Source organism: Bombyx mandarina, chromosome 20 (assembly GCF_030267445.1).
Source record: "Bombyx mandarina strain Sakado chromosome 20, ASM3026744v2".
Lineage (NCBI taxonomy): Eukaryota > Metazoa > Arthropoda > Insecta > Lepidoptera > Bombycidae > Bombyx > Bombyx mandarina.
In genome coordinates this window covers 6994733-7010659 of record NC_143226.1, presented here as the reverse complement: position 1 = coordinate 7010659, position 15927 = coordinate 6994733, and the positions used below count along the sequence as shown (strand labels likewise).

At 37.9% G+C, this 15927-nt stretch overlaps 1 protein-coding gene across 1 annotated transcript; it reads left to right on the top strand.

The window, feature by feature from the left end:
- The first annotated feature begins 4553 nt into the window (after positions 1–4553).
- Positions 4554–15449, top strand: LOC114250193 (lipase member H-B). Its single transcript, XM_028183956.2, has 4 exons — positions 4554–5039; positions 12764–12911; positions 14001–14141; positions 14375–15449. Exons 1-4 carry the CDS (start codon positions 4937–4939, stop codon positions 15054–15056), a joined length of 1074 nt encoding a protein of 357 aa, XP_028039757.2. The 5' UTR covers positions 4554–4936; the 3' UTR covers positions 15057–15449.
- The last annotated feature ends 478 nt before the right edge of the window (positions 15450–15927 follow it).

The following is a 15927-nucleotide window of genomic DNA, read 5'->3' as shown; positions in this document are numbered from 1 at the left end:
GTGCAGTTAATGTATGTTAGAATTAAATCTGAATTAATGTGTTCATATGCAATAGTTTGTAGTTTTTTTTTATGTACATATGTGGTTATATATACAAATCATGAACATGCCGTATTACGAAATATATTTCAAACGTTGAATTAGAACTGTACGTATTTATTTACACACATACAAAGGTCTGTGGATAATTGTGTTTTCGGCTGCTCATTACGTAATTAGAATACATATACCCGATCGGCCTCGACATCCTGTTAGAAGATATTGTTACGCGCTGGGGTTCGGGATAAATAAATGTACCACCAATGTACAACTTAAAACTGTATTTATCACTTAAAACGGAACACGCGTGCCGTCTCTGCAACGCTTTTATAGTCGATAGCTGTTCCCGACCGCTTCGCTGGGTATTTAAAATTAACATTATTATTTCTCACCCCCACAAAGATTCTCATCATTAACGCCCCCGCAACTGGTGTAAGGAGTCTAACACTCATATAAATATTAGCCTATCCATTAAATACGTGTATTTTCTACATGGATACCAAGTTTCAAGTCAATCGGATGCACGGTTCAGTAGTTATAACGGAACATCCGTAAAAACCACTATAGATTTATATATTAGGATAGATACGACATCCCTAGATTTATCGAGTACATTCTGGGCAAGTTGAGTAGCTTCGAAGTGTGTTTCTGCTATCTGACAATAGATGGCGTTGTACTTCTCGATTTTACTAGTACCTTCGATATTCGGTCAGCTTTTCGGTGATATATGGCGTTACACTCGCCGGCGTAACAATATGTTAATATAAATTTTCATAATATTTTTGTGGTCTCAATACCCAACGGAAAAAAATCTAAATGCTTTACGCGTTCGACTTAAATTTTCGCTTTATTCTATACTCAATTGTGTTGGAATTTTAAAACGTTATTTTTTTCGATTTATGCCATAGACAGCCCACTGAGTTTTGAAGTCGTCGTGGCCTAAAGGATAAAGTCGTCCGCTGCATTCGTGTTGAGCGATGCATCGGTGCTCGAACCCCAGGCGGGTACCAATTTTTCTAATGAAATACTTACTCAACAAATGTTCACGATTGACTTCCACGGTGAAGGAATAACATCGTGTAATAAAAATCAAATCCGCAAAATTATAATTTGCGTAATTACTGGTGGTAGGACCTCTTGTGAGTCCGCGCGGGTAGGTACCACCACCTTGCCTATTTCTGCCGTGAAGCAGTAATGCGTTTCGGTTTGAAGGGTGGGGCAGCCGTTGTAACTATACTGAAACCTTAGAACTCATATCTCAAGGTGGGTGGCGCATTTGCGTGATGTCTATGGGCTCCAGTAACCACTTAACACCAGGTGGGCTGTGAGCTCGTCCACCCACCTAAGCAATAAAAAAATAATCTCGCCAGATCTTTTGAGTGGGTCGCGATTCCGATCCGGTGATAGATTCTGCGAAGCACTGCTCTTGCTGGGGCTAATGTTAGAAAATTCTCTCAGGTTGAGGGCGCGAGCTCACCTACTCGCCCGAATCTAGCTGGAATAGCCCCTTTATACCAGAGAATAGTTAGCGGGAAAAATTAAATAATCTATACTAATATATAAATCTACAGTGGTTTTTACAGATGTTCTGTTATAACTACTGAACCGTGCATCCGATTGACTTGAAACTTGGTATCCATATAGAAAATACATGTACTTAATGGATAGACTAATATTTATGTGAGTGTTGGACTCCCTACACCAGTTGCGGGGGCGTTAATGATGAGAATCGTTGTGGGGGTGAGAAATAATAATGTTAATTTTAAATGCCCAGCGAAGCGGACGGGTACAGCTGGTAGATTAAACAGTTTACGTTTGTCGGGCAGCTGAGGAAAATTAATAAATGCACATGTTGTTAGTGGTTAGGTACCACCATTACAGATAGTAGCAGAAACGTTTTTTATTAAATTCCATTCTTAAAATAAACAATGTGTTAATCGTGAGAAAATGCCTTAAAATAATAGTGTCGTAACAAAGTATTGGTCTGTCTATGCTTATAGCTCTTTAAAGAAGTTAACAATATGCGTTTTTGTCCGATGTTAATATTATATCGAAAGAAAATAACAATATGTCAAACCACTACTAAGGGTCATTGATCTCAAACCATAGATTTTTTTAGTTTTCTTCTAAATCTCCCGAGTTCGTTTGCGCGTCACTCTTAAACTCGGAGCAGGGCATTGGTTCCTCTGGATGTCGTAGAAGGCGGATAAGGGACTCTCCAGCGAATCTGCAGTAGTTTTATAGCCGAGATTATTTACTTTTTAATACGCTTTTATTAGCTTCAGACGTATGTATGTAATGGAATCTTTGAACATGATTTTGACCCCCTTCGAAACGTCGGATTAACTCGAAATTTGGTAAACTCATTAAGGACCGATGGCAATACAATACTAAAAAGAAAATTGTAAAAATAAATTGAAACAATTGAAATTCATCTAAAAAATAAATAATAGTTTAAAAAAAATTTAAAAATACGCTTTTATAGAAAATCAAACTAAAAATAAAAAATGAATTTTAATAAATATGAATTAAAAATAGTGTAAGAAAAAATGATTTTATTGTAAAAAAAAGCGTGGGGTGCATGGTATTAGTAATTATAAATATTTTATGAACAGATATGAGTAGAAGGGTTATTTTGATAATATCCTGAAAAGCAACCCACGCTTTTTTTTACAATAAAATCATTTTTTCATACACTATTTTTATTTATTTTTTAATTTCTTCCATGTTACGATCATCTCTAGTTTTATCTCCTTAGGACTTCAATGTGAAAATTTCAAGTTGACTTTAGCTGCTTTGGTTCAAGTAATTAGGTACTTATTTTGTGTAGATAGAAACCGAAGATGTACTAATAAAATCACATTTTTTTTTTAATAAGTGTACAAAATCGTTTTTAATATAAAAAGCATTTTTTTTTTTTTTTTTTTTACTGTGCCATCCGAAACCTCCATAGCAACAGAACTGAAGTCGGTAATGCCTACATAAAAATTAGGGATTACAGACCATTTCAAAAAATTGCGTAATTTTTTTAAGTTCCAACAAAACATAACGTATCGACATAATTTGTTCACTTTCAATTATAATCATTAAGCTCACGTTTTAGGTAGGGATTGTCAATGTCAATAGCGGCAGATGACAGCCATTTTTTTTAAAAGATTAACGGCTTGGTCCTAACAGCCACTCTTAAAAAATCACGTGGCACTGCACTTCCATAGATAATAAATAAATGCTTTTTGCACCACCAGCTCATCATCGAAACCGTGACATTAAAATAATGAAAACATGATTAACCAATAAATGCTCACGTCCAATCTTCCTTTGTTTACAAAAGGATTCAGTAGTTAATTTAGCAATAGAATTAATTAGTTGTCTATGGAATGTGCCAAAAATGTATCCATTATTTTACAAATATGTATTTGTTTTCGACGTTTAAGGGCGGAATGCTATGCAGAAGCCAAAATAATTCTTAAAACATATTATGCTATCATGCTTTTTATAATTAAGTAGACTAATGTAAATATTTGTATTCTTTACTAGCTGACCCGGCAGACTTCGTAGTGCCTCAATCGATATATAAAAGACCTAAATTTTTGTATAAAATAAACTTGAAACTAACAAAAGGAATCCGTCCGACCGGGGAGACATCAAAAGAAAAACAAAATTGTTATTTTTATTTAATTCCGAGCATTTTCATATCTATCTACCCTTTAAACTTCTCTGGTCTTCCACAAATAATTCAAGACCAAAATTTGCCAAATCGGACCAGCCGCTCTCGAGTTTTAGCGAGACTAACGAACAGCAATTCATTTTTATATATATAGGTATATAGATAGAAGATTAGGAATATTGAAATGGTTGATAATAACAATGGTAATTAATAAAAATATCATAAGTTTTTGTTGGGCTTGTTATTTTCACTAACATAACAACTCACAAAAGCATTAACACATATTGATTTGGGTACCTTACGCCTACCTATTTCTATGAGAAGTGTTTTACTTTAGATAGATCGGCCGTCCAGTCCAGCCGTACCTTTTTTATGTTTGAGAGATTACTGGTGGCCCGGAGGCCTTTCCAGTTTTACCAGGGCAGGTGGGCGAGCAAGGGATTTGTTAACAGTCCAGCCGTACCATTGTGAGTGACTTATCGATTAGATTCAAGTTGAGCAGCGCCAATCGCTTTGTGGAGTCCACAAGCTCGTCTGCACATCATCATAATAAAAACATGACAATGTCACGACCTACTTGAAGTTCAATTGGCTACGACTACATCATATGTTCGGATTTTATATAAATATTGATTTTCATCACTGATTTTTTCAATAGGAACGAATTGTATAGTGTCAAGGAAACTGTCATGTGAGACATATTAACTTCCTTTGCCGTGTTCAACGAGGTCAGTTACTATTAAGCCGCACAGTCGCTTACGCGTTTGCCTACGGATAAAAGTGGCGGGAAATTGTTTAATTTTTTATAACGCTTTTGTTACGTAAATAAACACGTAATAAGCTCTCACTTCGTTATGAATCAGAAAAAAATGCATTTAGCGAGAATGATGATAATATGGATTAGTTAATTGTTTAAAAATGTAAATGTGAAATTCATTTTGTTATTACGGGAACTACAACTAAAATTTAATTATTGACAAACTTTAAAGACTTTAACACGTAAAAATCATCAAGAATATTTAGTGTCGGCTTAGAAGCTCTTAACAAATGAACAATTACTCAATAAGATCAGTGCAATTACATCAACTTAATGCCGAAACACTTAAGGATACAAATGCAAAAAAAAAAATACACTTTGAATGCGGTTCGTGCGTGCATTGTGATAGTTTTGTGTAACAATATTTGTTTTTGGACCTCACTTACCTATTTGTGAATGAAAATTTATACGAAATGTATAGAATTTTATACATTTATTGCGTTTTAGTCTCGGGTTTATCTTCCAACATGGATCCGAGGAGTGAGACTGGATATCCTACGGGAATGATGTCTGTTTGTATGTTTCGACTGCTTTTTTGTTATTGATACGCATCTACATCGTGTTAAAGTTAACTCAAGTTTGTATGGAGCTTACTAGTGGTAGGACCTCATGTGAGTCTGTATGGGTAGGTACCACCATCTCGCCTATTTCTGCCGTGAAGCAGTAATGCGTTTCGGTTTGAAGGGTGGGGCAGCCGTTGTAACTATACTGAGACCTTAGAGCTTATATCTCAAGGTGGGTGGCGGCATTTACGTTGTAAATGTCTATGGGCTCCGATAACCACTTAACACCAGGTGGACTGTGAGCTCGTCCACCCGTCTAAGCAATAAAAAAAAATTACATGAGAGAATGGGGCAGGAGGGAGTCACGACCCTCAGTAATGAGCAGAGCCAAGTAAGGAGAAAGTTGTTAGGGACAGACCGATCTGTCTCGGTTTCTTTCGCTTTTAAGCGTATGTAGTTAGTTATACATCCAATATTTCAAACAATTTGTAGTAAATTTTGCGGTCTCAAAAGCTGTCAAAAGTGCTGACAACGTTTTTCAAAGAAATTAACTACGAGCAGTGTATTCACTCAGTTATGCAACAAGGCGGTGTCTTAATATCTACCCGCGCCGACTCACCAGACAAATTTAAGTTCAATACAACTTACCATCAGACACAAAGTATCTGGTGAAGTTCGGACGCGGGTTGGTCAGTGACTGAAGGTTTTAGTTCGTTTTTAATTCACCAAATTCTGCTCGACGCGAAAAGCGCGCGACTGTATGTTCGGAGATATCCCCGTGCCAAAAAAAAACATGTATAATGTGTATAAAAAGTATACTTTAAAAAATTAAAAAAAAAACGCTTTATAGAAATGTTAAATAATTTTTTACAATAAAATCATTTTTACCTACACTATTTTTAATTAAAATTTATGTTCTATATTTTAGTTGGATTTTCTATAAAAGCGTTTTTTTTTTTTGTTTTTTTAAACTGTTATTTATTTTTCATTTTTTAGTTGAATTTCAATTTTTTCAATATTTTTTTAATGTTGGATTGTCTTCGGTCCTTTATAAGTATGCCAAATTTCGAGTTAATCCGACGTTTTGAATGGGTCAAAATCATGTTCAAAGATTCCGTTACCTACATACTAACGTACATACATACGTCTGAAGCTAATAAAAGCGTATTAAAAAGGAACATTATATACTTACTGGTGGTAGGACCTCTTGTGAATCCGCACGGGTAGGTACCACCACCCCGCCTATTTCTGCCGTGAAGCAGTAATGCGTTTCTGTGTGAAGGGTGGGGTAGCCGTTGTAACTATACCGAGACCTTAGAACTCATATCTCAAGGTGGGTGGCGCATTTACATTGTAGATGTCTATGGGCTCCAGTAACCACTTAACATCAGGTGGGCTGTGAGCTCGTCCAACCATCTAAGCAATAAAAAAATTTAAAAAAATTTAAAAAATATAAAAAAAATAATCACGTCTTTCACATACGAAAAAAAAAACCAGATTAATATTTTGTTAAAAGACAATTTAATTCAAGGATTTTCCTTGCCAAATGTTTCGCTAAAACAAAAACAAGTCAAGAATAATGATAGTGTTTGTTTACAACGTTCGATCTTGAATCGTTGTTGTGGGTGAATCAGATTGTGTTTTACTTGAGTTTGATAAGTTCATTTTTCTAGCTTAAAGTCGAAATAATGTTACCTAATGCAGACACTGACCATTTATGTATCGCGTACTCTCACGAATAAGACCGATATATATCTATCTACATATACTAATGATTATTTATTATACCAATATATAATGTTTGCATATCTACATGTTGACCAAATCCAAATATTCCTTTTTTTTTTTTGCTTAAAATTCATAAATTTTATTAGAATATCCGATAAAACTAAATCTCTCTATAGTTATTGTTCCGGGAAGAGTTTCTAGTATTGCTATTAGCTTTCTTTTTTCCGCTACCTATGCTGATAGCCTTGAAAGGCTATATCATCAGCTTCTCCTTGACGTATAGGTGAGCTCACGGGGCTCAAGCCGGGTGTGTTGCTAGCACTGGCCCTAGCACGAGCAGTGCTTCGCAGAATCTACCACCGGATTGGAAACGCGAGCCACTGAGAAGATCCGGCCAGAAACTCAGTGGGCTGTGTCTGTGGGTTAATTCGCTCGTCGAGCCCTTCGTCGCAAGCGACGGGTTCGACGAGGACGGTGACCGGTGCTTGTGGTACCTAAAAGCACCGTTAATGGCTCAGGAGGATCCATAATGACGTGTGTTTAGATAATTGTTCCATACACCGTATGGAATATTTATCGAATTAGCATCTACGATATCTACATAATCTTAGACCGTTCAGCTTTTTGGCCACTGTTTTTTGTCGTATCCGCAGGCAGACGAGGTCACAGTCTATCTACACTAAGAAGATCCGGCGAGAAACTCAGTGGGCTGTGTCTATGGCTTAATTCACTCTGCTATTAGCGTCAATGCACTCGAGCAGTATAGCGTCTGCATATATTTTTGCGAGAGCAACGATAAGAGGTCTTCGCACAAACAAAATTAGACTACCTTAACTTCAATAAAAAACAATAAACATTTGCCAAACTAACTATAAAAATATGGCATTTTAATACCTTAATATTTCGACAAGCCACAATTAGATTGTTAGATGGCGCAACTCATGTACCATGAAACAAGGTCGGGTACGTCAAATCAGTTCTGGTACAATGTGAAAACATTTAATTATAGCATTCCTACAGATATAATTCCTCCATATCATCACCAATTACTCTCTGATTTTCCAACATACACAGCCCATTGATTTTCTCGCCGGATCTTCTCAGTGGGTCGCGTTTCCGATCCGGTGGTAGATTCGGCGAAGCACCGCACTTGCTAGGACCAGTGTTAACAACACTCCCGGTTTGGGACCCGTGAGCTCACCTACACGTTAGAGTAACGCTGATATAACCTCTCAAGGTAGGAAAAAAAATCCGATTTCAGGACGGGATCGCGTGCATCCCTGTAGGTATTTGTTTAACGGTACCATCCTTGATACAGTCCTGTAATGGGACCGATAGTGGGCAGGTCGATCAGATTGATTCAGGTCAATGTGTTGGCCTTAATTACGTACGTTTCCTGTGAGCATACTGTCTGCTTCATGGTCACTGATTTTTGTTCCCCATAGACATCAGCGACACCAGGTTTAATCCGCTTTCTAACATAGTAGGCTGTTGTCACACTTTGTTTAAGGTGAGACTGGTGGAATGTGGCAAAAAAATGTTTTTCTTTTTATTGCCTAGATGGTTTTACGAGCTCACAACCCACCTGTTGTTAAATGTTTACTGGAGCCCATAGACTTCTACAACGTAAATACGCCACCTACCATGAGATATAAGTTCTAAGGTCTCAAGTATAGTTACAACGGCTGCCCCACCCTTCAAACCGAAACGCATTACTACTTCACGGCAGAAATAGGCAGGGAGGTGGTACCTACCCGCGCGGACTCACTAGAGGGTCCGACCACCAGTAATTACGCAAATTATAATTTTGCGGGTTTGATTTTTATTACACGATGTTATTCCTTCACCGTGGAAGTCAATCTTGATCATTTGTTGAGTACGTATTTCATTAGCAAAATTAGTACCCGCCTGAGATTCGAACACCGTTGCATCGGTCAACACGAATGCACCGGACGTCTTATCCTTTAGGCCACGACGACTTCAAATTAAAATTATTGACCTGAATGACCCGGAGTGGGTTCAGTGGATGCGATTGGTGCGATCGTAAATACGAGTTGTCGGGAATATGGTTCAGTAAATCCTCGCAGCACCTCCCATGAACCATATCGAAGGGTGAAATGCTATTTGGGTTAAGCGACATTTTGCTCAATACGCGATATTTATCTTTGTAATCAAAGATGCGTTTTATGGTTAGCGTGGTATGGACACGTGATGCGTAGAGATGAGATGCATGTGACTAGGAGATGTATGGAAATGGTAGTGCTAGGTAGAGGGGGAAGAGGTCGACCGAAGAAGAAATAGATGGAGTGTGTGAATGATATAAGAGAGAGAGGAGTGAGTGTTGAGATGACGGCTGATAAAAGAGAATGGAATATAAAAATTCGCTGCGCCGACCCCTCCTAGTGGGATAAGGTAGAGACAAAGAAGAATTAAAGGTGCATTTTATTTGGTATTATCAACAACATCAGTTCGGTGTTTTTAATTAAAAAAAGTGCGTGCGTACAAAGTACACATGTCAGAAGTGAAACTTTTTTGGCGAACTAATTTATAAGTCTTGCTTATATTTATACAAATCTAAAACTTTAGTTTTTCGAGACGTAGACGAAGGGAAAAAGGAAGATAATATTATGTTCCCGCCAAAAGTTTGTCAAATGTCAATCTCCAACCTCAGTGTTGACAGTCACATTATGTTTAGATTTCTAAATTGTAAATGACTAATATTTTGCCAATTGAATTGACTAATTTAATTTCATGCTATTTGATTAATGTTCCAAATTCTTTTCATTTCATTTCAATTCCTATTAGCATTTTCCAGAAAAAAATTAAAAAATTTTTAGGCTGTATGGTATGTATGATACATTTGCCTTTCCAGTTGGAAAAATACAACTACTACTGACATTTGACAAGTACTTAATTTCAATAGTAGTTTGATGTCACTTCCGTTGCATACCTGCGTGACGTTCTGTAAAAATTTTACCCTCATGCGCCTAAAGAAGTTTCACTTAAAAAAAAATTTAATTACAAACATAGGTAGTTAAAACCAAAAAAAGTCTTTCACCCCTCGATATGGTATAAATGACGTAGACCAGAATACATTTAGTTTGTTGCAATTTTTACCTCATTTATTAAGATGATAGATAGTATTCACGTTATAAATACCATCAATCGACAACAAATACCATGTTTCTTCAGTTAACGTATTAAATTGAAGTAAAACGATTATTACGTCTAAAAGAAGAATCAAAAGTTTCCCACAATGAAACATAGTAATTGTAATACAAAGTGCATTATTTCCTCGTAATCATAACGAGTTATGTCAGCTTATGATGTAAGTGACACTTACAAATGTTCTCTGTACGGGTCGGTGATCCTGCGTATATGTGAGAACCATAACCAGAAATACCCTTCTACAATAATAATTATACTATGACAAAAAGCTTACCAACACAGAGTTATAAGCCGATCATATAAACTATTTATGAACGCATCGATTAAAAACGATATTATTTTTTACATATTGTACTAAGCAATAATCACATATCGGCATTGAAGTAATGATTACTGAAGCATTCTTATTTATCGATCTCTTTTAAAATGTAAACTCTCCCAGGCCATATGCCAAACGCGCAGACAAAATAAGTCTTAGTTCTTAAAGATTAAACATCTTGTGGACCGGATATTAAATTCCATACATTATTATTAATATAGTGATATATATCTGGTGGTAGGACGGGTAAGTACACCACCCTGCCTATTTCTTCCCTGAAGCAATAATGCGTTTCGGTTTGATGGGTGGAGCAGCCGTTGTAACTATACTTGAGACCTTAGAACTCATATCTCAAGGTGAGTGGCGGCATTTACGTTGTACATGTCTATGGGCTCTGGAAACTATAGGTAGCCCACCAGGTGGGCTGTAAGCTCGTCTATAAAATTCTCACTCGAATTCCTCAACATATATTTCCTCACACTAACAGAGCATTTCGTTAAAATTCGTTGGTCACGATTATTATATGCATTGCGCACGAGAAATGATTGCCTCATTTGTGTTTTCTGATCTTAACTCATTACGGTCGGAGTGATTCCGTGATCTGATTACGATGAGCTTAATGAATCGTGATCATGCCGCTTCATTGGTCAGATCCGAATTGTGACGAAACATCTACTGTATAACTAAAGTGTTTTCCTACTTCACATAGTGGGGATAGACGTGCCGAAGCATGCAGACATTAGATAATGCTGAAGCTTAGATTTTAGCCAGTTTTTTTGCTTCCGCTGTTTCTTCTTCATGCTTCTGCTGTATGATGTCGTATTAGAACTATCTCATCAACAAAATAGATGTGAATAGCAGCACTGCATCATTGGACATCACCATCCTGTGTATTAAGGCTATTGCATAGCTTTTATCGCGGGCTTTGAGCGCGGCGACTGAATCAAGAAATTCCGTAACGAAAATAAAACCTAACACCCCCACTCCGCCTGCCAGGTAGCTCGCGTTCATTCACACGTTGCGCTTGTGTAGTGTTTGGGAATAAGCGCGCGCGTGACGTCGCACAGCGTGCGAATCATGAAAAGTCTGCCCATCTATCTCTCTCTCGCGCGATCTAGCTTAAGAGTGTGAAGGGGAGAGTTAATGTTTTGCTTCTGTTAATGTTTATAAATATAGCGTGGTCTTATTTTATTATTGTTTTAATATTAAATTATTATTGTCTAATTGTAATTGCATAAGTTGATAAAAATGCTGTGTAATAGCTTTACCGTGGCAGTCCCCTAGTGCCACACGTGTTTTTTTTCTACAATTATGACTTTTTTTTTTTTATTGCTTAGATGAGTGGACGAGCTCACAGCCCACCTGGTGTTAAGTGGTTACTGGAGCCCATACACATCTACAACATAAGTGCGCCACCCACCATGAGATATAAGTTCTAAGGTCTCATGTTTTAGTTACAACGGCTACCCCACCCTTCAAACCGAAACGCATTACGGCTTCACGGCAGAAATAGGCAGGGCGGTGGTACCCACCCGCGCGGACTCACAAGAGGTCCTACAACCAGTAATTACGCAAATTATAATTTTGCGGGTTTGATTTTTATTACACGATGTTATTCCTTCACCGTGGAAGTCAATCGTGAACATTTGTTGAGTACGTATTTCATTAGAAAAATAGGTACCCGCCTGAGATTCGAACACCGGTGCATCGCTCAGCACGAATGCATCGGACGTCTTATCCGTTAGGCCACGACGACTTCAATTGACTTTCGATTTGAAGGCTGGAACAACCACCCTCCAATCCAACTGAGAGTTTGCGCCCATATCCCAATTTCTATGGGATCTGGCAACCAATTAGTACTAGATGAACCATGAAGTAGTCAACCAGTCTATACTTAAAACAATAAAAAGTGGTATGGTCGTCGCTACCACTAGCGTCGCAAGCAGTACAAGGAAATATCCCCAGAGAATTTTAAGAGAAGTCCGAAATAAGGAGGCGAGGCTGAATAGAAAATGTAACCTATTTTATATAATTTATACACTTATACTATAAAGCTGAAGAGTTTGTTTGTTTGAACGCGCTAATCTCAGGAACTACTGGTCCGATTTGAAAAATTCTTTCAGTGTTAGATAGACCATTTATCGAGAAAGGCTATATATAGGCTATAACATCACACTAACACCAATGCAAGCGGAGCGGATAAAGTTTCGCTAAAATAATGTAGGAGAGAATTGTTCCCCTTTAAAAGATTTAAAAAAAGTCCGCGACAGCATATGTCTATATGTTAAGGTTGCCTCTCTATAACGCTTTTTACGCTAACCAAATTTGTTCTAAAATAAAGCATTATTTGTGAAGGTGTTTTTATAAAGATGATATCTACGTAAATGAAGAGGCGGGTAAAATTTGGCGTTATGCCAAACTAACTATTCCACGCGGACGAAGTCGCGGGCAAAAGTTAGTATATATCTAAAAGGCATTTTATACCAACACCATAAAATATCCAATACAGCTTTTGACTCCAGGTCCCGGCTCCACGAAGCCTGCAATCATACCGAAGAGCCAGCTAAAGTACCTGTCCTTCGTGGTGCAGGGGAACGGGAGAAGCCGGCGCAAGTACTCATATTGGAACGCTAGGAATATAGCCAAGGATCCGAGAATCAATTTTAAAAGGTAGAGGTAAAGCTGCTGTTAACAATTAAAGATTTATAAATTTATCGAATAGCATATAAGAGGTCCACGAAAACTGATGCTTAGATATATATATATTTTTTTCCCTACCTATGCTGATATCCTTGAGAGGCTATATCAGCTTCGCCCTAACATTTAGGTGAGCTCACGGGGCTCAAGTCGGAGTGGTGCTAAAACTGGCCCTAGCAAGTGCAGTGCTTCGCAGAATCTACCACCGGATCGGAAACGCGACCCACTGAGAAGATCCGGCAAGAAACTTAGTGGGCTGTGTCTGTGGGTTAATTCGCTCGTCGAGCCCTTCGTCGCAAGCGATGGGTTCAACGAGGATGGTGACCGGTGCTTATGGTACCTAAAAGCACCGTTAATGGATCAGGAGGATCCGTAATAACATGTGTTTAGGCAATTGTTCCATACACCGTATGGAATATTTATTGAATCTTAGACGGTTCAGCTTTTTGGCAAAAAAAAAATTGTGGTATCCGCAGGCAGACGAGGCTACAGTCTATCTACATAATTATAAGAGATCGGTCATGGACATCAGCAATTATAGGGGCAGATTCAAAACGCACCGACCACCCCCTGTAATTAAAATACAATTAGAACTGCTTATGGCTTACGGCTTAATCTCGTCTTTTTACTGTCAATATATTTAATACAATATTTCGAAATCTTCATAGATGACTAGGTGGTGCGATGACCTTCGAAAAGTGGCCGGCAAGAGATGGAGGGGCAGAGCCAAAGACCGAGCTGTGGTGGTCAGTGGTGTGGATTGGGAGAGGTCTATGTCCTGACGGCTGTGGGCTAATGATGATGATGATGATGATGATAGACGACCAAGGTGTTATTTGTCGATATTTGAATATTGTGCTAGCTACCGTCTATTTTGCCATAAAAATAATTATAAACTTTCACACAAAACGCACTAATAATAATAACCTGAAGTTTGGCAGTTTGTAAACTATCGGAATTATCTGACTATAAAAACGCCAAATTAAACCGTAAATATGGATATGTGTTTGCGATTTACGAAAACCGCACCAGATAGTAACTTAAAAACATTTTCAATTTCAGGAAAACCCTCCTCCTGGCCATAGGGTATCTCGACAGCCCCAGTTTTCCCATTTCAATGATGTTCGCGAACGAGTACGAAGCTCTAGGGTACAATGTCATAATTATTGACAACCAGAGGTTTTCGACTGTGCATTACCATTTGTGAGTTAATTTATAGTTTCACGATTCAGCCGTCTTCTTGTTAGTTTTGGCATGGGATTTGGTAGTAAATAAATTGTTTAGTAAGTAAAGTGTTGTGGTTGATAAATTGAATATACGCGGCAGAAAAAGCGGGGTCATTGTACATACCTATGCAGGTATATAATATAATAGTATTAAGATAGTTCCATCATGGCGCTAATGCATTAGATTTTTAAAAAAACACTCCTTTCCAGAGCAAGCCGCCTCATGAGACCAGTGGGTAAACTTGTAGCCGAAGTCCTAGTCCAACTAACTGACTACGGCCTAGATCCTTCAAAACTAGAATTATTAGGATTCAGTCTGGGCGCCCAAACGGTCAGCTACATAGCCAAAAACTTCCAGACCATAACAGGAAGGAACGTATCGTCTATCATCGCTCTAGAACCTTCCGGCCCGTGTTTTAGGACATTAGTTTCGGACGACAGACTCAACCCGTCAGACGCTGGCTTCGTGCAAGTCGTGCACACGAACATAGACGGGTACGGTATGGCCAACAGAATGGGCCACGTCGACTTCTACGTCAACGGCGGGGAGTACCAACCCTCAGACATCAACCTGTACCCTTGTACGACAACTTGCAGCCATTTCAGGGTGCTCGCGCTTTGGGTTGCCGCCCTAAAGAATCCCGGTAAATTTATAGGTATGAAGTGCGATAGTGTGCAGCAAGCGAGGGACGCTCAGTGCTATAACAACAAGCCTCTCGTCACTAATACAATGGGTTTGAGTCCGGACAAGAGTAAGCTCGGCATATTTTATTTATCGACTAGTAAGGGGTATCCTTACTACTTGGGAGCAAAAGGACTGATAGAGGCCAATGTTTACTGGCGGACGATTACTAAAATCAATGATGGAGACGATATTTTAGTGTACACTTAAACTGTGATAAATTAGTACAGAAATATAGAATTCGTCCTGGATTTATTCATACGCCCGGGGCACTCGTCACAAGTGATGCGCCAGCAGGCACCATTTTCTCATCATTATTCCTTCACCGTTACTTATATGACGTTGAAGAAATAAATTACACGAAATCTTTATAAGTTCATGTGACTACTGGTGATAGTGGTGACTACTGGGGCTATTGTGACCCGCCCGGAAAAGTAACACTGATCGACTACTAATTAATCAACTCCAAAAATGTACCTAACTATAAAATATATTTTGACCGAATACGCGAGTAATATTATGTAATAAATTGGCAGCATACCAGTTGCGTTTAATCTACATAGATTAATACTCATAAACTTACTTTTGATTAAAATTTATCATAAGCTCTATTGTGTTTTATTTGAAAATACTATAGTTGAACTAAAAAAGAAACGTATGGAGGGCAAAAGTAAGGAGCATCATCTCAGTGTATTAAAGAGTCCGCTGAAAGGGAGCCAATTAAGGTGGCGCCACAGTAGCAAGTGGATTTTTTTAAAGGGATTTAATGACCTGGTAACTAAGACTTTTAAGTAATTTCTAATTTTTATGAAAAAATGATAATATTTACTGATACGAAATGATGATTAATAGGAGACATTAATCAACTGGGATGAAATTAAATGAATTGAGATGAGAGTAGCAAGTGGAAAAGATTTAAAAAATAGTGCCATGAGTAGGATATTAAATTAAGAAGAAAAGAAACGCTTCCTACGTAAATAGTAATAAAAATAAATAGTTGCGATTTTCAATATTGATTTTTTTTTAAATCCATGTCAAGAAAAATATTAAACTTTTCAACCCAGCTCCGTTCACTATGTTT